Source organism: Lepisosteus platostomus, chromosome 17, assembly GCF_059453375.1.
Source record: "Lepisosteus platostomus isolate fLepPlt1 chromosome 17, fLepPlt1.hap1, whole genome shotgun sequence".
In the NCBI taxonomy this organism is placed as follows: domain Eukaryota; kingdom Metazoa; phylum Chordata; class Actinopteri; order Semionotiformes; family Lepisosteidae; genus Lepisosteus; species Lepisosteus platostomus.
In genome coordinates this window covers 17,795,904-17,822,520 of record NC_142627.1, presented here as the reverse complement: position 1 = coordinate 17,822,520, position 26,617 = coordinate 17,795,904, and the positions used below count along the sequence as shown (strand labels likewise).

At 41.4% G+C, this 26,617-nt stretch overlaps 1 protein-coding gene across 1 annotated transcript in view; it reads left to right on the top strand.

Annotated features, from left to right (window-relative positions):
* The window catches only part of LOC148646280 (protein kinase C epsilon type), a 130,204-nt gene that overhangs the window by 68,788 nt on the left and 34,799 nt on the right, over positions 1–26,617 (top strand). Inside the window, exons 3-10 of the mRNA XM_088610212.1 lie at positions 7,309–7,474; positions 12,137–12,171; positions 12,486–12,574; positions 13,239–13,368; positions 13,970–14,112; positions 16,322–16,418; positions 16,748–16,956; positions 17,553–17,726. Coding sequence (XP_088466338.1) covers positions 7,309–7,474; positions 12,137–12,171; positions 12,486–12,574; positions 13,239–13,368; positions 13,970–14,112; positions 16,322–16,418; positions 16,748–16,956; positions 17,553–17,726 — 1,043 coding nt within the window. The remainder of the gene's footprint in view (positions 1–7,308; positions 7,475–12,136; positions 12,172–12,485; positions 12,575–13,238; positions 13,369–13,969; positions 14,113–16,321; positions 16,419–16,747; positions 16,957–17,552; positions 17,727–26,617) is intronic.

The following is a 26,617-nucleotide window of genomic DNA, read 5'->3' as shown; positions in this document are numbered from 1 at the left end:
ATGAAGCAACACCTGAATGTAGAGTGCTCTGGTTCAGCAGCATGGCTGACATAGCGTGTTTTTAATTGATTGCTCAACTGATCAATTAATCAATCTGAGTGCAATGAATGGTACCTTTCGGATGTGGCCATGTTTTTTCTGCAGCTGCTTATTTATTCGACATGGGTTTCACTGGGCGTGACCTCCCCCCAACCCCTGTGGGGGCTTCAGCTTGGCTTTGCCAGACTGTCAAGAGAGAGACCGTTATGTTCTTTGCTTTTTATACTGTACCAGAAAGTCAGTAAGCAAAGTGAAGCACTCTCCCTTCCTGGCCTCCTCATGAAGATTTCATTAACCTCCATCTCCTCCAGTGGAATGACCCTGAACAATTGTATCAGTTAGGTTTTCTGCGTGGGATTGACGCTATTGTTGCAATCAAAGTCAGGCAGCTCTGAACTCCTGATGTGTTGTTTGCCAGCATGGCCTTTTTTAAAACCAGGGACCTGCAGAGAGGTAATCTCTCCCCACACCTCACAGACTGCTTTGCTGCATTGCGACTCTCCAGTGCTGATGAAGAGGAACTATAGGCATATGCAAATACCATAGACATTGCCAGGACTTTGGATCTTTTGTGACTAACTGTATAGGCCTAACTGTAGTATAAATGTCAGTTACACACAGCTCACACAGCTTGTTGCTGCAGGTACTGCATGGGTACTAATATACAGTTTGCTGTGATGTAGGACTGAAGGATTGAGTCTCTGGACTCGGGAGTTGCAACCTGTGAAAAATGCAAGTGTGTTTTCCTCTGTGTTAGATCAGTGTGAAAACAGCGGGCAAATGTTATATGATAAGGTTGTTGAACACTTTATAGCATTCTTTCTGCGCTCACTTGTAAAAGCTTTATGTAAAGGTTATAGTGACCCGCGTTTTCATGACTCACCTACTACAGTATGATATTCTGAGAAAACGTGGAGAGTGTGTGTTACGTAATTTAATTTTCCAGTCATGACCATGTGAGTAACTCCCATGTCCTTAACAGGAACAGAGACAGCATGTGTCTACACACTGTATATTTGTGCTCTGTAATCACAATTCTCTTTTATCACACTTATCTCTCTGCATATGCAGTAGTTTCCAGTGAACTGTTTACCCTCTGTTGAGTTGTTCCTAGACATCTAGATTTCCATGAAAGTCTTTACACTTCCATTGTACTGTTCTTACTTGTGCTAGTTTCTCTCCAGCACTGTACTGGTAAATTCTAATGGCCCGTGAAGACAAACTGCACACTATGGAAATCCAAGACCCTTGGCGTCTTTTTACAGCTTGGAGAGTCCGCTTAAAATCCTGGTCAGCCAGGCTCTTCCTTTGTTGTTTAAAATGTCTCTCTGTTGGCAGAAAAAATGATCAGTTGCAAACCTTAACTGTACGCTGAATATTGCCAGTGTTTGCAACAGGCCGCAATTTCTCATTTGAAGGCATCGGCTGAAAATTTGAAAGGAAAGACATGAGCTTGATTACCCCAGAGGTCATGTTTAATCAAATCAAATTAAATACAGTCACTACAATTTCATCAGTATGAGGATAGGCAGATCCCCAGTCATGTGCTCTCCCAGGGAAGGATGGGTTGTAAACATGCCAGGAATCCAGTTGACTTGGCTTCCACCTGGTGGCAAAAAGAGACTTCACAGTGGTTCACGAAATAAAGTGCTTACTCCAGCTGTTGCTGTGATGAAGAAATGTAATTTGTAACAGCTCAAGTTTGAGAGATTTTGAAATAAGTGTAAAGTCCACAAAAGAAACAGAAAAGGACATTAATATCTGGTAAATAAAGGATAACTAGGAGTTACTAAGTTAACTACATAGTGAGGAAATTAACTTACTACCTAAGCAAAAATCTCTCAGTTAATGGCTCTTTTAGTCAGTGCACTTTGTATGTGTGTTACATACATTTAAGTGCATGAGGTTTTTATGCTGATTTATTTCAAGAGAGCTCTTCTTTGAAAGTTCCTGCTTTTCACATAGATTAACTCCTGTTAATGTTAATGAAATGCAGGGCAGTTTGGACTTCTACCATGGTGCACTTGCAGAGCTACTGTACATTGTGAACATGAACTTTAACACATCAAGTTAGACTGCTGACATCTCAGCTCTGTTAGTCTGCCTTATTTAAGACTTATTCTGGAACCTCAGATTTCAGTAAATTCTTAAAAATGCTGATTCTTTTTTGTTTTATTCTGACGCTCTTTGTGCTTTTTCTTCCTGTCTTTTTTATCAGTTTTATGTGGTACTTTCCTATACAAAGACTTTGGAAAGACATTTCGGGTGCGTAGATCTTCTAAAGGCATGGTGGTGCTCTAGATGTGAGTGTTTAGCTTAAAAGTTTCTATCACCCCTGAGACCCCAGGGTGTTACTATGTCTAGGGGGCACCTGGACACTAGACAGAACAGAATCGGAATGTCACGATGGTAAAGAACTCTGAGTGTGACTTCCAAAACGTTTTATGTGTTCTTTTGGGAATAGAATTGTATACAATAACACATTGTATCAGTCTGATTTTCACAGTTGTAATATCCTGTTGAAAATAACTATTTTATTCATGAAACATAGGCAAAGACATATAAATAACCCTTACCAAGGGTAGGTTTTACCATAAGGTATTGGACAAGTACAGTAGATCTTGGCTGATATCGCCTTTATTTTATGAATAAAAGAAGTTTGATATAAAATGTCTTGATTTTATTTATGTTTATATATACAATATGTGAGCTCTTTTGAAGTCTGTGTCGCTTTTTGATTCTGAAGTTTGCTGTAGAGATTTAGTTTCCAATGATGTTGCAGTGAAAATCTCCAATGCCATTGGTACAGTACATGCTAGTTAGGTAGTGTGGGAAGATTGTGGTTTCAAATCCCAGGTGAGATACTGTTGCTGTTACCTTGAGCAAGATATTAAAGCAAGAAACTGCCCCAGTTAAACAATGTTTTATAAACGGGTGCAATGTTTTATAAACAGTGAGATGTTTTGGATAAAAGCATCAGGCAAAAACAGTTAGTAATTAATCCTCACTCAGTTTTCTCTAGTACTTTAGTTATAATAATAGTAATAATATCCATTGTAATAATAATAGTTTTAGTAGCTTTAGCAGCTGTGTTAATAACTATAATATTATTGATATCAGTAACATCATATAATCTTGTCATTGCTGTATTAAATTTCCATTGTATGACTGAATAGGCTTAGATATCTCCAGCTCAAGGCAAACAAGTTGAAAAATGGTTAGAAGTTTCCTTTATAACAGAGCAAAGCTGTGATCACTGGTGGGTGAGCGTACAGTAAGATCACAGGGAAGGAAGCTTGTGTTGATGAATCAACGGGATCTCACATTGAAAGCTCGTGGCTCGCTCTTTACCAGCTGAAATCAGGGAATGACAGAGATATTCAAATTAAACCCAGCCCAGTATAATCCTGTCTGAGACAAAAGACACCAGGGAGAATGTTCTTGATTAATTAGGAAACGGTCTTTCCCTAGAGTGTCTCTTGCAAATGATAGCGACAGAGGAGGAGGCTTTTCCATTGGCAAAACAGCACAGGACATCCCTCGGAAATTTGTCAGTTATTGCTGGAAGAGAATCAGGTCTGATTAAAGGCCTGTGCGCAGCAGGGGAGGGAGGTGTGTACAACTGTCTTTGAACTGTACTGGGGGGAGAGGTTTCTGGGGGCATCAGGGACAGGCAACGGCTTCTGCCCAGCGCTCTGCTCTTCCACACCACTACAGAGTGCTCGCAGCACAGGTCAGGAGCAGCATGCTGTCCGAGATCTCCAGGCAGCGGTGGCTCTGTCGTGGAGAGCTACAGTACTCACGCCAGCCGCCTGGGATTGTGCAAATCATTCCAGAGGCCAAAGGTGAAGGATCCCTCTCAAGCTATTTTTCCACAATGTAGTTCAGTTACTTTTTTGCAGTGTAATAGGAAAAGGCAAAGGCCTTTAAAAGCATAAAGACTTTATTCTTTACATGTTGATAATAGTAACCCCAATGACAAAGGATTGAGCTGTGTAAAACCACTAGGGCTATAGATCTCCAGACGCCTGGTGAGTCTGTGCTTAGTAGAGAAGCTGAGGATGTGAGATGTGAGGATTCAATTCAATGCAGTCCAAGACATTTTTGCTCAAGTCGTTTGCAGTAATGCTTGAGAAACATACTGTACGATCTGTCACCTCTAGGTTTTGCGACCATGTGTTCCTGGCCACCTTTTAGAGGCATTCTTCTATTCAAGACAAGGTTTGAAATGCAGCTAGAGGATCACACATCCATTTCAGAGAGAGTCCATTGTGTGTGCCTGCCTTCCATTAGGATAAAGCAATAAGTGGTGAACAATAACTTGCTGGTGTTACCTTTCTCATCTAAAGGAAAAAACTAAAAAGTATTCAGTCAAAGGAATCACAGTAAGTAAGCACTTATAGAGTTCTATAAACCCTGCTGATTAAGTATGAGATGGTTATTATACAATATATACTGCACACGTTATTATATAGCAATTATGAAAATGAGTTATTTGCTCTACACCTGAAGTTCTTGTGAAGTATCCCATCCAGGCTCTGAGGTGGTACAGTATGTGTGACATGGTTCTAGTGTGATCTTCAGTTTCCACAGAGACAATATAAGGTGGTAGCAGGTGTTCCTCTGTGACTTCTGCCCTTTATGCCACAAGAGCTGTGACCTTCCTTTTCCATGACATTTGACATGTGTAATGGTCCTGACGGTTTTCCAATATGCCCTTTTTGTTACAGCTGTTCCAAGTCAATCTATTGATCCCCTTACTATACTGTATATTGCTGGAATTAAAAGGGGGACAGAGAGTAGGTGGATTTAAAGTTTCCTCGTTCCAGAAGTGATTAAAAATAGAATCTAGTAATTGCACATGCCAGCTACACAGCAGCCTTATGACTAGTTAAAGCCAGATACATGTATGCAGTTATCTTAGACTGCAGTACCAGTTCTTAGCAGGTGGACCATCTGTAGCCAGGTGGCTGTAGCTACTAGACATCAGAGAGCGGACTAGACTATGTCTTGTTCAGTGTCATCGTTTCACTAGTAATACTGCGTAAGAGGGAGTTACTACGGAAGAGAATTGCTGCTATCAAGAAAAAAAATGTTTCATGTGTATCTTGTAATTATGTGAAAACTCTCTTTATTATGAGATTGTATATTTTTGTTATTACAAGATAGTCCTTTATCGAGTTACTGCGACATAGTAAATTACCTCATTATTATGTGATAGATCGTTTGTAATGTAATTATGCAATCATGTACTACAGTATCTCATAATAACGAGACAACATGTTGTCTCGTCATAACGAGATAATGTTCTCATAATTACAAGATACACATGGAATATTTTTTTCCTTGATGGCAGCAATGCGCTTTTATAAGTCACTGAATGTCTTGTTTAGTTGAAAAACTGCTGAAGTGTTGTTTTTCTATGAATGGACATTTCTTTTTTTGGTTCAAAGGAATGCTGCATTAAAAACAAACAAAATAATTACGAGTAAACAGGACGTTCCAAAGGACTTGTCAAAACTTAAAACACCAATTTAACCCAATAAATACATTTGTTTCAAAGTATTATCTTCTAGAAATCCTGTTCAGTCGCTCCAACAGCTAGCTTGAGGTTGGAAGGATATATAAAAACTCAGTTCACTTGCTCCTCTGCAGCATCTCTGTGCTTTGCTTTATGGAGAACACTTGCACAGGATTAGCGCCACCTTCTGGCCCGGGTTGGAAGGTATTTCAGCAGGAGACAGTCTGTTCAAGTTCTCTGCATCTTGGAAGCCTTTTTGAAAATGCTTTGTGCAGACTTGAGCGCATAATCACAGTACATTTTAGGAGACAAAATCTGATCTGTATGAATAATTCAGTAAATTCAGTATTCCTCACTGGAGTGAGAGTTAGAGTATGCTTCTGGGAAGGCCTGTTAAAAAGGACTATGTTGATCCTCTCATCTTTAAGTAAATCATTTATTCTAAGGTTTGTTTCATGAAAGCAGGTAATTGCTCAAAATAATCAAGTAACTCTTTTCTTTGGGGCATCTCATCTTTCATCAAATAGCCTTCCAGCACATCTTTGAGATATAGAAGAAAACCGGAGGCACCTGAAACAAAACCCATGCAGTCACAGGCAGAATAGACAAACCCCACAGAGCAAACCAACTCAGCACAGAATCGAACCCAGGACTCGAAGCAGTACTAACCAGGCCTACAAATATCATGCTGTCCCTGTTTACTGTAGCACAAATTTCAAAACCTTTTGCTTCAGTGTGATATTTTCTCGCTTTTTCTTCTAAATATATTCCAGGTAACTTTCCAAAACGAGCTGAAATTAACCAAATGTTAATGGAGTTTTTGTGTCCACACTTTTCTGTATTGTGTTTCTAGATTTTTCCATAACTTCCCAGATCATAGGGATCTTCATATCCCAATCTGCCTTTTGTGTAATCTTATACAATATCAGAAAACTACAGTGAGCAGGGAATGGTCACTGGCTCTGTGGCAGCTGAAAAGAGAGAAACACTGTCCTGTGGGTGAAGGCATATACTGTATCTCCTTCCACATTTCAAAAGGCCTCAGCGATCAGACGAGCGTGACGGCCCTTTGCTTTATGTCATTTCATTTGGAAACCGTGTTCTGAGGTTGTCATGGCAGTCCTGTGGTGTTTTACTCCTGGTGCTGCGACCTAATTCCCAGTAGAAGTCTGCACTCTGTCTCCATAGCGTAGGGACATGACCTACTTGTACTGTAAATGCACATTATTGTGCACTGTCTGGCCACCCGAAAGACCGGCCGGTATTAAACAATCTCATGACTGAGCCAGTGTGATCTAAGGCATTGTATTTGCTGGTTCCTTATATAATTCATTACATAATTTAGTATTTCAGGGCTTAGTGGAGCGTATTACTATTAACAGATTAGCTACAGTATAAGAAATATGTGCGAATACATACAGTATACATTTTATACAATGCAAGTGGGCAGATACTCTAGAAGATATTTCACCTGAATATATCAGCCTCAGAACTGAATCTGAATTCTCTGGATCAGTGTGCTGTTAAGTCTCTGAAGACAAATTATGTCCTTAATAATAAGAATAGAAATATTACTTTTAAAGTTCTAGTCAAAATCAGACTGTTCTTCTGTACCGGATGTAGCCCTACCGCACGGGAGTGTTTCCACCCTGTCGTCCTGCTCACTTTCAGAGGCCTCGCCAGTGAGGGGGGGGGCCTGTTCTCCAGATGGAGGGCTAACACGTGTCTGTGTGCGTCTGTCTCGGCAGCCTCGGTGTCCAGTGAGAATGAGGAGCGCGTGTTCCGGGAGCGCATGCGGCCCAGGAAGCGGCAGGGCGCGGTGCGGCGGCGGGTCCACCAGGTCAACGGGCACAAGTTCATGGCCACCTACCTGAGACAGCCCACGTACTGCTCTCACTGCAGAGACTTCATCTGGTGAGTGCGCTGTGTTCGGCCCACATGCTCCCCCACACCGCTGCCAGCCTCGCCGGACGTAGCAGAAGCACGCACTGGTCTCGGCTCAGGGCACCGTCCTCACCCCCAAACCAGTTCAGTTCCACTCTAAAGCAGCCCGAAAGACAGTGCCTAGTTATTTGCCTGGCCAGACATACTTCGTACACAACAGACAGCCTGTAAAATCATAGTAGAGTCCCTTTAGTCAGAAACAAACCCCTGTTTGTTCCTTGAAATAGCGAGATATCTGCTGCAGTGATGTCAAGTATCTATATATAGTTATTTGGCTTGTGCTTTCATCCAAAGCGATTTACATTTGCACCCCTCTATACAGTAGTGCTGAGTATTTTACTGGAACAGTCCAGGTGAAGCACCTCACTCAACAGCAGTATCTCGCCTGGAATTTGAACCTCTGACCTTCCAGTCAGGAGTCTAGAGCTCTAACCCCTACTGCCCCATTCTGTTGTGAGCATGTCAAGGGAACAGTCACATTCTGCTGTACTGTTTTCATAAAACACCAGCACAAACTATGTATTTTTCCCTCACATTTGTCTGTCCTGGTTTAGTAAATTAAAGCATGTGAGTACGGTGTCCTAACCTGTTTGCTACAGTGAGGAAATGTCTTCCCATTTCCTAATTCACAATTGAGTATTAAGTTTGTCTTCCTAAGCAACATGTAATGTAAATATCAACTTAATGTCTCTTATTCTTATCTTGCTTTATCTCTTCCTAAGTTTGCACCATTTAGCTTTTTAAATCATATGTGAGATCTTTCACCAGTTAAACTACACAACAGACTGACAGCTCACATTTGATACAAATTAACATTAACCTGAGAAATGTTACATTTCAAGAATTATGTCACATGAAAATATAAAAAATGCTGCACTGGAGGAATAGCAACTATTTTTTTCTGTTTGTGTTATAAAGTCTTTATAATTATGTTAGGTATGTCGGTACATACAGTATAAGTTAGCTGGGCCTGAAAATTAAACTTTTTTGAAGTAACCAGTTATTCACTAGAGCTGTAATAGTCATGGGAAATGTATCAGTGCACCGATTGGATATTGCCAGGAACAGAATTGCTTACTACTCTAGAAGGTCATGTTGCCAGGTGGTTGCTAGACTATTGATGTACTGTAGGTTGCTAGGAGTGTTATGAGGGGGCAATGTGAACAGGATATAGTCACTAGAGATAAACGTTTCCAGCAGGTGGCCATGTATAACTAGTCTTGCAGGTGCTTCCAGAAAAAAAAGGAACTGAAGACTAAAGTGTACACAGCATATTTAAGGGTAGCTTGCCAAAGATAAATCATTGTGGATATTGACATGCTGAAATCCCTGCTCCATTGCTGTAAACATAGTCATTTTAATGAAGTAATTGACGATTCCCTGGAAGGATGTATCTTAACTGCAGGCAAAACTAATCGTGGGGTCTTACTATGAGTCCAACCATACTACTGTATTTGTTGCCCCTTTGATTGGTCAGAAGTGTTGCTAACACTTGCTCATAATTAAAAGGAAAACGTTCAGTAATTGTAATCTTGTTAATGACAATTGCTGGCACTTTTAATCCACAAATCTGTGGAAATTACCTCCCTGTTACATCTCCTGAATTAAATTTGCTGTAAAAACCGACCTGTAATCCCAAAAAGGATCAACAGATGTATGATGGGCAGTTCATTTTTATCTCAAACTGTCTCCATACATTGGCAGCAATTGTAACAGTGCAGTGCAGTTTCTAAGAACTAATTTTGTTCTGCTAGAACCCAATAAAGTCAAGATGTTATCTAGCTCCTGGAGTGCCAAAGTGTTTGCGGGTGTGTTATCGTTGTGAAAGACCTGTTTGAGGCAAGGGAGTGGGAGAGCTGTCCTGGTCTGACCTCTCTGTGGAGAGCATTAAAGGAAATTCTGGAGGAAGGTGGGGAGGTAGGGGCGGAGTGCAAGGGGGGTGTAGTTTAGCTACGGATGGCTCTCCTTTGTGTTTGTTGTGGCTATATTGGGAAAAGCTTGAGGTTGGAAATGACACAGCAACAATAGCTGTTTATTTAAAGTCTGTTAAAATGATTCGATACACTGCTTCTTAGCTGCTTCTGCTCTGATGACACTGCTGCAGCTTTTGACCACATGTTTACAGCTGAACTGGGGCACCGAGAGAGATGCTGGCAGCAGCCTCGCTCACAGAGGCGTTTTAAGCTGCTTTTCTCCATTGCTACCAAAACTCCTGAAAGGGACACGCGCAACCCTCACGTCATCAAGCCAGTGGCAGAACTCCCAGAGCTCAGGGGTTTCAGATGGGTTGCTTAAGCTGAAAATCCTTTTTGGGCTGCAGTGGTGCATTTTTTCGTGTTTAGGCTAGGCATCGAATAAAGACGAGTTTTACTGGCCCAGGCTAAATTGGCTTTGACCACTATGGACATCAGACGAACATCAAAGAAAGGTAAACTTAAGGAAGCAGTCTACTTTACAGGATTGTCACTTCATTAATTATTAGCCATGGTTTCAATATCAGTTCGTACAAATGAACAAATTCCCCAGATCGTGCATTTTCCTTCTTATCGCAGTTGATGAACAAGGAGATGCAGCAGGATTTGTAACTTGATTCACCAAAGCTGAATTCCCAATAAATAAAATACAGCAAATAGCTTTTTTGTGTGCTGTCAGAGAAGGGAGTCAGATAGTCTCGCCCATCGTCCTTGTGAATGTGACTGCTGTAACTTCCACTCACGAGGCTAATGGCAAAACAGATTTTCCAACATGGTTTTTCCACAGGCTGATCTTTACACCATTTAGCCTTCACAGGATCTATTGATAACTGGCAGTAGCCCTCACGGGAACATGCTAATGGGAAACTGCATTTTTAAAGTATTTTCTCCTCTTTGTTATTCCACTCCATCTTTCTCTTGTACTTCTACCTCTAGTTTTCTGCTTCTGTGTTTTCTTCTGTTGCTGTATTTGGTTGTGGTGGCTGAGAGATACAGTATTTGCAGCCCTTGGCCCTTTCAGAGTGTGGTGCTTGCTGGGAAATGATCGGCTCTGTGGTGCATTGGGAAAGCTGTTATATACAAAACATTGATAAGAAATCAATGTCCTTCATTGGAGTGGAGGAGAGAGTAATAACCTAATATCCAGTATTGATGAAAACCTTTATTCCTTTAATGGCCATAAGAAAGCTGCTATAGAGCCAGTCATGGCATTAGGCCTCTAAGTGATTTCACTTATAAACTATTTCTCTAGTTTTTGAAGCTCAAATAAAGTGATCATTTATGATGGAAGTTTTCAGAAAGAGGGAATCTTTTTTTTTATAATTGGGAATTTTGTGCAACAATAACTTAATATGGCATGTCACGTAAAACAATATTACTTGGATAATATTGGACGGATAGATGTTCAGCTCTTCCATTTTTGTCTTGCAAAAAAATCCCTTTTAATTAACACCAAATTATAAGCAAGCGGTACTTGGAGATAATTATGCCAGACTTTTTAAAGATAAAAGTATGATTCCATGTTATCTAAAAATCCTTGATTTCCAAGACCGTTTTGTTCTGTAAATCTGCCTTTTGGCTCCCTCTGCTGGGCTCTTTTGTCATTTCACATTTCTCAGGAAAGCGTGCCTGACCATCAGAACTACCGTACCAAAATGTGTGAACTATTGCACTACAAATAAAGATTTGACATCCCAGACTCCAATAAAGGATTTAGTCTCTGCTCTGTGACATTCGTCCCTGATCTGAAAGCAAAAACCTTCACAATTGCCTTTCTGCTGGGATAGAGTGAGTCGAGCTGGATGGTGGCATTCGGACTGGGATCCCGACTTTCTCTTCCTCTAAGAATCTAGGACACCAGTTGACCCATTTTAAACTTGCCACTGAAGTATATGTACCACCACAGTTGCATCTGGGGAGTAGCTGGTACATACCTGCGTGTGTTTTGGGAATGTCCTGTGGGTGACAGACTTCTTGTGGGCTCGTGTGAAGACAGCTGCATGTTTTATTGGACCAATCTGCTTGAAGTAGCTTGTTCAAGGACCCTAAAGCAGCATCCCATTCAGGATCTGAGCCCATGACCTGCTGATCAGAAGTCAAGAACCCTGCTCTCTCTTCCACCCTGCTAGCCCACTGTGTAGAGCCCTCCCAAGTCACTGTCAGGTTGCAGTCAAAGTGCCTTTCGATTGCAGGTCCAGCAGAAGGCAAAACATCTATTTGGTGAGGCTGGGTGAAAACCGAGATACCCTTAAATCGCATTTGGTGGCATTTATTTGAAGAAATTCTGCTTATAGGAAGAAGTACAACTAGATTATACTTTCTTAATGTAAAAACAGTGTACAGTGTAGTCAGATACCTTTTCTAGTTTTCAGAACTAGCCGCATTCTTTTGTGTGAGCTTGTGTCTTCAAATGCATTAAGATTTTTTAAAGTGTTAGACATTCTTGCAAAACTGTTTTCTAATTCCAAATAGAATGGAATCCCTTTGCCCGTTTCACCTAAATTTATAGGACAGCAAAAAATCCCATATTCAGTAGTGAATTTCTGAAGAATTGGGTCCTTCAGTCCTTGTCCAATGTCAACTAGACCAGCTTAGAATTTCAGCTGTTACACCACACTGCTGGCAGTTTCTCTGATATGCCTTGTTTGTCTTTCCACAGGGGAGTAATAGGGAAACAAGGTTACCAGTGTCAAGGTGAGTAACACCTGGTCTCCTATAATCTATGGCTGTACACTTTGCCTTAAATTAGAGATAAGAAACACATCCCACTGTCATTCAAATAATTTCTCTAAGTGTTTTATTACATTTTTATTTATGAATATGTCATATCTGCGTAACATATATCTCCACTTGTTTATTTTTAACTAGCTGATCTTAAAAAAAAACATAAGAAGACCCACAGAGGTTAACATGAGCCTTTGTAGAAATGTTATGAGCATTTATTTTTATTTCTCTGTTTCCGTCAAAGTGTGTGCAGTGCATTAACCAGAGTCTCGTCTCTTCTCCAGTGTGTACCTGTGTAGTCCATAAACGATGTCATGAGCTTATAATAACTAAGTGTGCTGGCCTGAAGAAGCAGGAAGCTACGCCAGATGAGGTAAAGGAGCTCTTCTCTCCAGCACTGTGGGAAATGTGTGTTAGAAAGTAGACCTCCAACACCTAGAATTTCAGATTGCCACAGAAGACACTTCCAAGAGTACAAGAGCTGAATTTAGTAAGGCTAGGCATCATAATATGTAAATCATTGTAATAAGAGTTAGTGACTCTTGTTTATATCCTTTTTATTGTAATAAATACCTTTTGTTTTAATCTGAAGCAAAGAAGCTATCAAAAAAGGTCTGACTTGTTTTTTACTATCTCTGCTTGAGCAGGTACAGTAATTCTGTGCATGAAAGTGACACTCAGTGGAATGCCATAGTTGCCTCTGGACTGAAACTGGAGAATTTGAGATGTTTGACAAAGGATAGAATAAAAATATATTTTTAATGGCTTTTTTTTTCCCCTGAAAGCAGTGTTGCAGATTTTGGGTGCTGTCTGAACACAAAAAAATTATAACATTATGCAAAAGTGTACACAAACTGTGGTGAGGCAGTGAACTCCAGGCCTTCGTCGATCAAGAACAATAGATGCTTTGCATTTCTGTGTACAGTTATCACGATAGTTGTTGGAATAGGCTGAATCATTATCTGTGTTTATGTATATATGGTATTTACATAGGCATATACTGTATCCAAACCTTCATTATCTGTGATTATTTGCAGGTGGGGTCTCAGCGCTTTAGTGTCAACATGCCACACAAGTTCAGCATTCACAACTACAAAGTCCCCACATTCTGCGACCACTGCGGATCACTGCTCTGGGGTCTGCTAAGACAAGGGCTTCAGTGTAAAGGTGAGCCAATATTCCACTACTTTCTCAACATTCTAGATAGAGCATTGGAACTGTTTTATAGTGCTCTGATCATCACCCAAAAAGGACTATTAAATCGTGCAGTAGAACCCGGCCTACATAGCTGTATTAGAAAATGATACATTCTGAAAGTTGGCCAGGATATCGGTATTGTAATCTTTGTGTAATGCATATTGGTTAAACTTCTTTACAAATTACCATAAATGTAGTGCCTCTGGAGCTGGCATTTCCTTCTCAACTCTTTTGCCACAAGATGGCAGTAGTGGCTTTGCTTTTGTGTGTATGACTTTTTTGCTGCTGGGATTTTCTGCCTGGTATTATGGGCAGTTTGGTGTAATAGAATAAAACAGTTTTTTTTTTCCTTCTCCATTTTGCTTCTTCTTTCTTGCTTGCCTTCTTTCTTCCTCGGTGCTGTGTCTTTTCAACAAATGCTTGATTTGTTACTGTTTCAAATTCGTTTTGACGTTTGGCAAGGTTTGCGAAGTCTGGGTCAGCCTGGTCTCACCGTGGTGGCACCCATATTGGATAAAATTGCAGTATGGTTTTCACCTCTTTTACAGTAACGATTTGTTTTCCTTCGCAGTTTGCAAGATGAATGTACATAGACGCTGTGAAACAAATGTGGCCCCAAACTGCGGCGTGGATGCTAGAGGAATTGCAAAGGTGCTGTCAGACCTGGGAGTCACTCCAGACAAGATCACGAACAGGGGCCAGAGAAGGAAAAAGGCAAGTCACCTGGCCAGGTCAAGTCCTGCTGAAGTCTGACGTGCTGCTTTTAGAGACACAGGCGAATCCCAAACTGGGATCAATACCAGCCTGATCTTGTTGCACAAGATCTTATCTGTGAAAAATTCATGCTCGTTTCAGAAGGATATGTTAGTATTTTACAGACCCAAGTCCGGTTTTCAGTATTTTTGAAAGTTGCGTGACTGCCATTGTGTTTTTTTATTTACTGTACTGTAAATCTAGTGTTTGGTAGCCCGCTATTGTTTTCTAAATGTTGATCGAAGATCATGAAAGGCATGATTTTTCCCATCATGCCATTGTGGACCCAACATTGGAAAGTAGCATTATGCCGTTGGTCAGAGGTTTGTTATCCACATATCCACCTATGATCCTGTCAGTTCATGATGGGTCTTTGTTGGCCCAGTGCACAAAAGCATTCTGCCTAATGTTAGAAGAGCCTTAGCAAGGCATCTGAATACCTTCAGTACTCCGGGTGTGCAAGGTGACGCTGGGGGAATGGGGCTCAGTAGATCAGTGTACCTCAGAAGTACTGCTGCAGGGTGGGGGCTGCCAATCCTCTGTGCTGGAGGCCCAGCGTCAAGCAGGTTTTATGTTTGTTTTGTGAGGTGGCCTGAAACAATTTTGATTTGACCACTTAAGCAGATGATTTGTTTAATTCAGTAGCTTAGAAATGTGAAATTAAAACACTCGGAAGGTCTCAAAGAGACAATGCCTGACTTGAACCAATGAGATTACTGGATTGATCAAAGCGCCTGTGTTCCAGGTCTTTACAAATTGATGGTTTCAAGGTGACCTGTTAGTCCTGCTACACGGTGGCTCTTCAGGAGCAGAGTGGGCTGCATCTGGCGCCGTACGTGTCCTCTGTCATGCTGAGCCACGCTTCAGAGCAGGGAGACAGAGCTGTGAAAGACTGGCACTGCTGGAAACCCTCACGATGAAACTTGAAAGAAGAAAACAACGAGTAAAATGGGCCTTTACAGCAGAAGATATTTACAAGAAAAAAAAGCACATAATGTATCATGAGGAGAAAAGAGCCATCCCAGTGCTACTTCTGATTAAAGCACGAGCGGTTATGAAAATTCAGTTATATAATCGGAGTGAGGTTGTGTTATCTCCTTTTTAGATTGGAAAACAGGACAGGATCAGTTTCACATCAGTGGAATAGTCACTCTGACATGTCTGGTTGCCTGGCTTTTCTCAGTAAGAGAGATTGGACAGGTGCCCCACGCTCTCTTCCTCTCTGTAAGCCTCATTCCAAATAAAAACGAGGACAATTACTGTGCGTCACTAGGAGGATAAATAAATCCAGAGTGGAGCCCACAGCCATTGCGCTGCCCTGTGCCCCAAGCTCATCACACTGCGACACCATGAGAAAGTCTGTTATACACGGAGCACAGTCAGTGCTGCTGGTTACCCGTTATCCCCCTCATAAATCGTGAGCTTTATTGACAAGGATCATTTGCTTTCAAATTTGACTCAGTTGCACTAAGTATGAAAACACTCATGAAAACATTAGAAAATAAGTCTTTAGTGAATAAACACTTTCATTTGAATTGATCCAACTCAGGCAGCCGATCATTTAGAATGTTTTTCACTAATTCCTGATACCCTGCAATTAATGCGCCAGTTCTTATACAACATTGGGGGGACTGGAAGCCTAAAGCGTTGCTCCTTCACACTTAATGCAGCCACACTCCAAGCACTTTGCAGGCATTACTTGAACGTGCAGCAGGCCTTCAGCTCACCCATGGCTTACATGTGGCAGGAGATTTAGTAATATGTAAAACTGTCTCATGTGTGTCAAGTGGATTTGATGGCAAGGCTATTTGACTTACCAAGGGGGCCAGGAAGCCTGAGCCGAATGCACAAACAGCAAAATCACAATGTTCCAGACTACTGGAGAACACTTTCAAAATGAGTCCTTTAGTGCAATAGTCTGTAGCATTACAGTTTTGTTAACTGGATGAACCTTTTTCGATGGTGCTTTTCCTGGCATCCACAGTAGAATAAATAAGAGACAGATCAGGCTGCTTCAAGGAAGAATAGAGAGGTTCCAAATGAGAGGAGGCCAATTGCCCCCTTATGGCCTGAGTAGGGCAGACTTAACATGGGCTACTTGAACAACATGTGCTTCCTGCTCCGTTAGGTCTACTGTTGCACGAGAGAATAAGGTTTCTTGTTCTTCCAGTTGAATCCAGCAGTCGACTCGCAGCAGTCCATCCCAGGAACTCCTCAGACAGAAGAGGACCGCTCCAAATCTGCACCCACCTCCCCCTGCGACCAGGGTGCGTCATACCAGGACAAGCACACCGCCGTCTGTCCGATCAGTGCAGGAGAATTACTATGAAACTTTGTATGAATATAAAAAAAAGTCTTGTGTGTTTCATGTCTGTAGAAATGAGGAACATTTATGCTATTTTTGTTTATTCCACTAAGCTAATATCAAAAACGAACAGGAAAAAATAACCTGTTTAGCTGATGATAGCTGTTTGAGAATGTTGAGCTGATTTGTGAGTGTAGTACATTATATAACAGGTATAGCAGGATTTTTCTATATGATGGTCTTTTAGCTTTGTCCTTCAATCACCTGTCCATTTTCTTTCTTTATTTTCAGAAATCAAAGAACTTGAAAACATCCGGAAAGCGCTCTCGTTCGATCACCGCGGTGAGGAGCACAAGAGCTCGTCCTCGGCATCAGGAGACAGCCAGGGCCGAGGGTGTGATGGCCGAGAGAACGGAGAGGTCAAGACCCTCCAGAGCAAGAGGATGAGCCTGGAAGACTTTATCTTCATTAAGGTCCTGGGCAAGGGCAGCTTCGGCAAGGTATCGCCAGCTTTATCTGTACACGTGTGTAACCCGCTGTTGTGGAATTTTTGTCTTCCCACTCCACACACTGTATTGTTTTGCTCCGAACCTCAAGAGTTCTGTCATTATTTGGAGTATAAATCTCCTTGGATAAAGGCATCAGAAACATGGTACATTATTAGAAGCAGAGGTATGAGGTCACTTCCAGCCTGAAAAGTGAGAGAAAGAAAAATGTGAAAAATGACACCTGAATAAGGCTCAAGAGTCAGAGAGCTGGGCTATCTTTCTTCCTACTTCTCTGCAAGGATTTATGCCTGCTTGTTCCTATACTAGAAGTATTTGCAGTAATAAAGAAGCTGTGTTAATTTAACCATTGTAGAAATGATTAAATGAATTAGCAATGGTTAATGGTAGTTTCCCTGCGTATGATGAGTAAAATACATGATCTCACTAACTTGTCTAGGAAAATAGTCATAATTCGGTGTTCCCTTTAGCTGTATGGAGGTGCTCAGTGGTGCTGGATTGACGGTGCTGTGCAGAGGTGAGAGTTGTGCCCCAGGTGTCCCGAGCAGCTCAGAGGGGCTGTGCTGACACTGCATGCTGCCTTCCTCCAGGTGATGCTGGCAGAGCTGAAAGGTACAGACGAAGTGTACGCTGTGAAAGTGCTGAAGAAAGACGTCATCCTTCAGGACGATGATGTCGACTGCACGCTGACGGAAAAGAGGATCCTGGCCCTGGCGAGGAGACACCCTTACCTGACCCAGCTTTTCTGCTGCTTCCAGACAAAGGTACGCATGCGTCGTGGAAGCAGGAGCAGCACTTTCTGACACTCCCGGATAGAACCTGTCAGAGATCATTAACCTCTTGTCCCTGTGCGGAGACAGCTCTTGCTGCACCTTGATGTCTGTGTCCCTGGCAGATGGGAGTTCCACACATTGTGTCCTGCCTGTCACATAAGAATACACAGAACGTTAACAACAGCAGATGGCATTCGGCCTGTCTAGCTTGTTCAGTTTCTACTTCCATGTAGCTCTCGGGGCCTTGAGAGGTTTTAAGAAAGAGCAAAGTGAGTCAGATTCCTTAACATTATTCAGGAGATATATTTGAGTTAAGACGTGCTTTTTTATTTTTAGTTTCTAATTCATCTGAATCCTCCACACTCAGCAGAGAGTATAATTTTGAAGCAAAAAACTCAGTCCGTCTGCTCACATGCCTTCATTCGTTAAGACGGATGCTTTATTTTCCAAATGATGCAGACTGGCAAAGGGAAGTTGCTTCGGTGTTGCACAGTGCCATTAACACACAATTTTGCATTGACCACTTTTACATTTCAAAGGTTTTGAAAATACAAACATGGCATAATTTGCATAGCAAAAAAAAATTGAAACAACTACTGTAGTATTCAGTTTAATTTGATTTGTATTGCCTGTCTATGGTACACAAACTGAAATGGTTGAAGAAACTGATCATCAGCAATAGACTGAGCTAGAAGACTGTTCACTGTACTGTGTGGCAGAAGATGCTTAGATGCTGCCTCAACCATTTTCTTAATGAGAAATGTTTTGTCATTTGTTACCTGTACAAATAAACACGCTCTCAGCAATAGCTCAAAAAGCTGAATAATATAATATCTTACCAGACACCTAAGAATACCTTTGCTGTGCTTTCTTTTTTGCACTGTACATACATGAGATTATAGTACAGCAGTCAAGGTCATACAGTAGGTATTCTAAATGATACAGGGGTATGTGCACATTTGCATGTCTTTGCAGAGTGATACTGTAGGTGATCCTGTGATACTGTAGGTAGCAGCAAGTTTCACTGCAAAATAATAATCACTTAGAAATTTTAAATCCTTAAAAAAACAAACCTCCTAGTTTTTGTTGTTCAGACAACACTGAAAGAAGTAGTTTAAAAGGATGAGTAATTGCCAGTAGGTGGCAATAAAGACTTGTGAGAGTGGTGCTTTTTCGCTGTTTCTTTGGCTTTTTATTCAGCTTGTCGGCCTGATAGATATGGTTGCTATGCCAGTACTTTAATAGTATGATTTCAGTGGATAAATGTGTTTCAAGGACAGAATAATTTTTGAGAGAGTAGAGATTTTTAAGATTGGAAAGTAAAGAGTTCTAAAGCTTATGAGGCTTGTTTAATGATGTTGAATTCAGTTCTTGTTTTCCAGCCATTGCTTTGCCCTGTGTGTTTATTCTGGGTGGTGTCGCCACTGTATGAACCTGAAATATGGTGGCAGTGATCCCTCACAGGTGCATCAGGCTAATCGATCTCATACAGTAAGAGTTGTATGATTAACGTTTTTCAAACAGGAGAAAAAAACAGATTTCAGAGAAAAATGAGGGAGAAACAAACTACCAGTTAAACTTTGTAGGTTGTACCCGAGTGGCTCAAGTGATAGTGGCACTTGCCAGAGCCAGTTTCAAACCCAGATCATGTCACTCGCTGACTGCAGTCTACATCACAGTTGGCGGAGGGTCGCTGAGGGGAGGATGGGTTAAGTTGGACACAGTAATCCCTGTGTCATCCATCTTGTTGTTGGTGAGGGACTCATCTCCTCCGAGTGGCACTAAACCTCCTGTGACATCTGTGACCTTTGAAAGACGAGTGTCTCAAAGCTGAGCAGGTCAGAGGAGACAGCCTAAACTTCATTACTCTACCCATTGCTTGGTGTCACAACAATAATTGGTGATTCTAAATTTAAGAAAAAGTCCCAGCTTATTATGACCCTCAGAACTGAAGAGACTGCTGTGCTGGCAGCTCTCACCAGTGTAGTCAAGATGTTCTTGTTCAGCTACACAGTTTACCATCGGGGAGGTGGTCAAAATTGAATCATTTTTTGGGGATCTGAAATGAGTCCTAGGGGGCCACATTTTCAGTATCATTACTTGCACTGAGACCCTGATGACTGACACTTCTCCTCCAGCTGATGTACTAGGAAACAGTGCTGCCTGTAAGAAGCACGCTAACTGGGGCTTGCAATTGATTTTAATACCCACAAGTCCAATTACTAGAATATATGTGTCTACAGTACACAGAATCCAGATCATTCTAGCATCTTAAAGAGTCACCAGTTCTACTCTTTCAATTAAATCCTCCATTTTTATCGTAGAAAATCCAAGGTGGTTTGTACGCTCTTCTCAGAATGTTTGGTTCTTGTTGTGTAATGCTGGCAGTTTGTTTGCACTTCTAGGAAAGTTTCAAGTTAAATGCATTTACATGTAGAAATGTAAAACAATGAAACAAGGGTTTGCTTTCATTTCCTTTGAGTTTCCATTACTCTCAGCTTGTCCCCCGCTGACTGATGTCGCAGTTCGACTGGAAGCCGAAGAGCCTCGCCTTTTAAAATGATAACTGATGACGAATGCATGTTTCTTCCTATTTCAATTAAATCTGCCTTAAATCTCATCGTTTACCAACACTGGCAAATACGGTGTGTGGCTTTGTTAGCAAGGAGAGAGAGTTACTAAAAATATTTAATCGGTTACTTTTGATGCATCGTAGCTGCATTAGCCTTAAAAGATGATGAGCATGTTTTTAAAATAAGCACATTAACATAAGCTCTTTTGGTTAAAAATCTTAGTTTGCAATGTGGAGTGTGAAAGATGTGCCTCTGGAAAATGCTGCTCAAGTTTCACCTTTTTTCTCACTCTGTTCACAGTATCACATTTCATTTTAAAAGTGAGAGATTTTCAGTTTCAGGTGTCTGCCTTGCTTCGTGCTGCTGTTCTGGAACATTCAAGTTGAATTGCATTGTGTGTGACAAGGGAGTTGTGACCTTTCTGTGTTACAATCAGTACCACACCATAACGGGTCATATTATAATCAGGATGTACTTACCTTTTAGTTTGAATTGTCAGGTATCTGGGAGGTGCCGATTTGAAACTCAAGTCTAGTACTAAAACAGGTTGAATGGGGTCTGTGTACATGTTTCTCCAATTAGCCCACCTGTCTCAGACGTACATCGTTTGGCACTGGGCAGGAAAGTACACACTGATTGGTGGAGCAACCATGTTTCTCACTGATATCACTGCACAGTCCCAGGAGTCGTGATTTTGCTGTGAAAGCCAACTCATACCCACCCTGCCTAGTGGCTCCTGTCACTATTATAGTAGGGTAGTGAGAAGACCTATTCTCCAACCAGCAGCTTCCTCATTTGTATATGGGTATTCGGTGGGATGACAAAATAAGCTCTCTTGAAGACAGCAATTCAGCACTGAAGTAAACAAAATGTTCAGGCTTTTTATTAGCCTTTTTGCTTAATTAACAAAACAGGTTTCGGGTAATAGAAATACAAGTATGAAAATCCTCACATTTCAATTAAACAGTCAGTGTCAACAGAAGTATTATATACCCCAGTTAAGATCTCTTTTCACACGTATCGTCTGCAGGGCGGCCTCTAGTGGCAGCCCCATGGTCATTGCAGTCTATCCCCGGGGGTACCCTGCCACACTTAACAAAATCCGTCCTTGGGCACAGAAGAAATTATCTCCACATTGGAAGGATGAAAGCTTAGTGGAAAAAGTCCCAAAGTGTGTTATCAGTTGACACCAGTTGAGAGCTACATGTTTCATAACTGGTCTGTTCAAAGGCTGAGAAACACCCCTGTAGTTTTGTGTGATCGTGCTCTGTGCTGAGCCTGAAAACAAAGGACAGCGCGGCAGCCGTCAAGCTGTCTTTAAAGGCTTGCGGCTGTGCGAGGCGTGCAGAGCTCCATTTATTGCCATCCTGCCGTGAAGGAGTGCAGAAAGGTGGCAGCGGAGGAGAACAGGTGACGCAGAACTGCGCCTCCACCTCAATGCCACTCAGTCATCTCCCCAGCGCTTGTCAAGGAGCAGGCCTAATGGAAACCGGAGATTTGTGTTATGCAATCTGAGAGGCTTCTCACACCTCATTTATATTAGTCACTTCAGTCTTTAGTTTGCGTTATTGATAGGAATGTACAGTACAACTAAGCACATTTGTGTTTTTTCTGGAAATCCTAAAGGTTTGAAAATGTTAAAGCCGATTGGCAAACAACACCTAAAAAATAAGCCAGTCCTCAGTAACACCGGACACCAGACCCTGTAGATTGTGAATGATTGTCATGATTGATAGGCTGTTCTACAGTGTGCGCACAAAATTATTGTCGTTAGGCGGAGGTGATGTTGACAAGCAGGAAAGGATCTGGCACTGAAACTGAAAGATATAAAAATATTTTGGTGCCACACTGTCCCGTGAATGATGACTTTGAGGTCCGGAACTGTCGTGCCAGTGTGCAGGGGAGCTGTGTTGGTGGAGAGAGATCTGAGCAAAGAGCTGTTCTTGTTTATTTTACTGCGCCGGCTTGAAACCAATCGTAACAGTGTTGTGTTACGCTTTTTTTCCCCCCATTTATTTATTTATTTATTTTCCTAAATAGCGCTCAGAACATTTTGTCCTGGAAGGCAGAGAGAGAGGGAGAGGGATCGGGTGGGTGGGCATCTGTAATGTTGGTGTACAGTTCTCTTTGAGAATTTCCAGTGGGAAAAAAAACCTAAATAAGAAAGAGTTGAGAGAAAAGTATGCTAGATTTTTATCATTTGGTGTGTATAAATGGAAGGCTTATTTAAAGGAAAAAAATAGAACAAAGGCAAATGAACCTTAGAGGTTATACCAATTATGCAAGCCCTGAATCCTTGCCAACAAGATGACTCTGGTGTGTATTTTCTGATCAAGTAAATATTTTGAATCAACGAACTTAAGTATGTGATCCTTTATCATAATTGTGGGTTAAGCTGTTGTCGGTGAAAAAAAATATGAATAACAAATAAATTGGGTGTTTCACTTGTATAAAATAATTTTCTGCTCTTCTTCCTAATGGTCATTCTAGCTCCTCAGTGGGCTGTACAAAAACAATTAACTGCACTGAGGCTAAAGAAGGGGAAATTAGCACGATGTTGCTAATAATGTGATAAATCCAGACAAAATAAAATTGTCATTAAAAAATATCATACAATGATGAAAGTTTTCCGAGAAGATTGCACGTTCTTAGAAAACATTTCAAAGAAGATCACAGGTTCTTAGGATTAAGGTAACCCTTTGGAAAATAAGTCACAATGATAAATCCAAACCATTTGACAAGAGAGAAAAGAAAACACAAACTGGTCTGATGCTTTAGATAAAGCCTCACAACTTCACAGCCTAGTCCTCCATATCGCGTTTGCTTGCCTTCTGTCACCCACATGTTACGGTATGAATGATAATTGTCACTTAACTTCTAAAAATAGAGAAACTTGTCAGTCCTGAGCTAGATTACTGAGCAGCTTCCTGGTTCTTCTTTCTGCAGCAAAGGGCTGCAGTCTTGCAGCGATTGTTGGTGGAACAATGGCGGAAAAGTCAACCGCTTCAATTGTACTTCAGGCTATTCTCTAATTACAATGCAGGACTGTCACTAACAGATATTAAATGCCTTGAGGCATGTGTCAGACACTGAAGGCCCAGAGTAATGAACATTCCAGCACTGCACTTTCAACACACAGGTCACCTCCTGCAGCAGAGGGTGTCATATAGTAAAAACACTATCGGTAAACATTTGTCAATGTGACAAGAAGATTACCCACATCCATACTATAGTGGACAAAGCCTTGTTTTCTTTTAACTTTGTATAGAAGCAGTTTTGTAACAATAACTAACAGCACTCGTTTAAATACTATAGGCAGTTTCAGAGCACCAAACCAGAGCTTTTCAAAGAATGTAAGAAAGTTCACACCTGCACATTGAATCTGTGGTAGGTTATTGATCCGAGAGCCTCATCGAGCAATTTTTTTAAGATCCAAGGTAATCAGATTCAGACAACATAAACCTAAAGTGCTTGCCCTGATTTTTGCATGACTAATCTCGCAGCCACAGAATTGAGTAATATAGTCCAAATATAAGAAGGTTCTATTCTAAGTGAGTGGGAGCAAGGGTGTCTTTAATTAAAAAGATGATGCATTCTTTTATGTGTCTTATAGAAGAAATGTGGCATTTGCACAGAATCCATGCCAGTCTTTGATTTTTACCCGGGCAAATGCATATATCATGTGTAGTTTGTTTTCCAGTTTCTGTGCATGACATATTCATTGTTTAATTCATATCTGAATCAGACAGAGAACCCCTACTGGGTGTTTCTGATAGTCAAGTGCATACCCATTATTTATAATTTGATCATTATAGATTGATGCAAAGAGATGACACCTGTGAACTGTAACTGTGAGTCTGCTTACTGAGGGTTGGTGTGTTTTTTATCGGAGTGGTCCATTTTTTTTATGGACTGCTTCAGTTGAAGGGGAACAAATAGGAGGCATGTGCTCATCAAATAGAGACAGCTTTTTATGATTTGTTTTGTACCTTTGCAAAATATAAATCTTCGAACAATTCCCAGAGGAGAAGAAATTCTCTTTCAGGCACACTGTTGACATACATTTTTTAGTACTGCTCCTTATGAGGATTAGTGCTCTCAGGTTACGGACAAATTGAGAGCAAGTTATTCAGGTTGTGGAACATACTGTAGCATACACCGCTATAAACATGAGGTGTGAAGCAGTTTAGAATTATCTGGCTTCTCTTCAGAAGGTGATACTGGCCAGTGAAACCGTAATATAACAACATACTGTAATAAAGTAGATCTTAAGAAATTACAAGTAATTTGTTTTTTTTTTCATTAAGGAGAATATAAAAGCCATTATGAAAAGACCTTGATGATCTGATCAATCTACAGTATCTTAATTTCTACTATCTGAAGGACTCTACCAATTTAACAGGTTTGTAACTTTTTAGTGAACAGAGGCAATAAAAAGAGTAGCTTATTTAACTAATAATGAAGATCCAGCTTCTGCACACAGAGACAGAAACACTGAACTCACAATGATCCCTGCAGTTCACTTGCTCCATTTGAAGTCCCTTGAATGCCTAATTTAAAACAAGATGTTAGATTTTATTTCTGTATCCAGGCTTGCTTACTTTACGAGTAGCACCATGTACTACCCTGAGGTCTGTCAACCATTAAAATTACATCTTGCTCCCCAAATTGAAGCATTAGTTTGAAAATGAAAGCTAAACTGCAAGGGGGTTGATGTCAGGGGTGTTAAATGGTGTATGGAAAGCAAACCTTTCTAAAGCCTGCCCTTTTAATGAACCGAAGTTTCATCACAATGATGTGGCCTTAATCACTCTTAGGATCGTTGCCATAGCCTTATCACTCTAATTACATCCCAGAAATGTAAATAATGTTATACAACTGTTTCAGGACTTGTTTGGACTTCTTATAGGCATGCTTATACAACAAGAACAAAATATCTCAGGCTGGTTGAGTGGAAGGGGATTATCACAAACACAGAGCATGGTTCACAAACTCGTTTCTCCAGTGCGTGAAGAAGAGGAGGGAAGAGGCTGTCCTTAACTGGAGTTATATAGCACAGATCTTAGGAGACCCTCAACAGATGGCAAAGGGCCTTTTGTGAGGAGAGAAAGACAAGCAGGGCTCGAAAAAATAGTTTTCCAACATTGTGTGTTACTGTGCAGCTCAGCCCAACCAGAACATTTTACAAACATACAGAAGCTCATAAATAAATACACCTGTTTTTGCCTAATTTCTGCACTTCTCGAGGATATCATTTTTTTCCTTTCCTCTAGTTTATGATAACTGCCACTGCCACAGTAAGTGTCTATTTTGACATTGATTCTCGGGGGGGCCACAGAGGTGTGGCAATTAGCGTCACCGCCTCACAGCTGCCAGGGTCCTGGGTTCGATTGCAGCCTTGGGCATCTGTCTGTGTGGAGTCCCTTCAGCCTTGTGCTTCTGGGATAGACTCCAGATTGCCACGACGATTACTGATCGGGGGCGGACTGATAGCGATTCACTTGTGAGCTTGCCCCTAGTATACAGTATGTCTCAATTCTTCTTTTCTTTTTGACCCAGGATTGTAGCAGGAGGAATTGTTTGCTTGTTGGCTGTTAATTTGCAACTGTCCACCCACATCTTGATTTGTATTAATATTCTCCTAGGTTAAACTTGTGCTGTTCAAAAACGCTGTCAAGAACGGGACGTGTCGGGCAGCGGCCTGTTCTCCATGGTCAGTGTCCTTTGCGGGCTGGACTCCAGAGTCCACGTGCCTCACGTCCCTCTCGCACTGGACGGGCTGGTGTGCGGAACTCTGCATCACCATGTTGCCTGGAAACAGTGCTGCGATCAGAGTGCAAGAGCATCACAGCACCTGCCTCGCTACGGGGCTGCAATGTCAACTGAGTGTTCAGCCACCCTTTTTTTTTTCCGCAGGGGTCACCAGAGTTTGTTATTCCTCAGTCACTCAACTCGGGCTGGGGTGGGGAGTTAGTTTTGAAGCCAAACCGGTTGTTTAATCTTAATGTTCTGAGGGCTATATGTTTAAGAGGAGATGTAGAACATTTGCATAGAGGAATGCAAGGCGTTTTCCTTATGTTAGGCCCCTGGTTAACGGCTTCCTAAGCGTGTCAGCACCTGCGCCATAGGGGCCATTAGCCTCATTAGTCTATAAAGAGACATTATCATGATGTAGAAAGTAGAAAGTTGGGAGAACTATACTGGACCGGAGAGGCACCTCTGTGAGCAGGCAGGGAGACTGTACTCTGTTCCTGGATTCTGCTGGAGCTTGCAGTGTCTTTGACAGGAGGGATTCTTGTCAACTGTCCC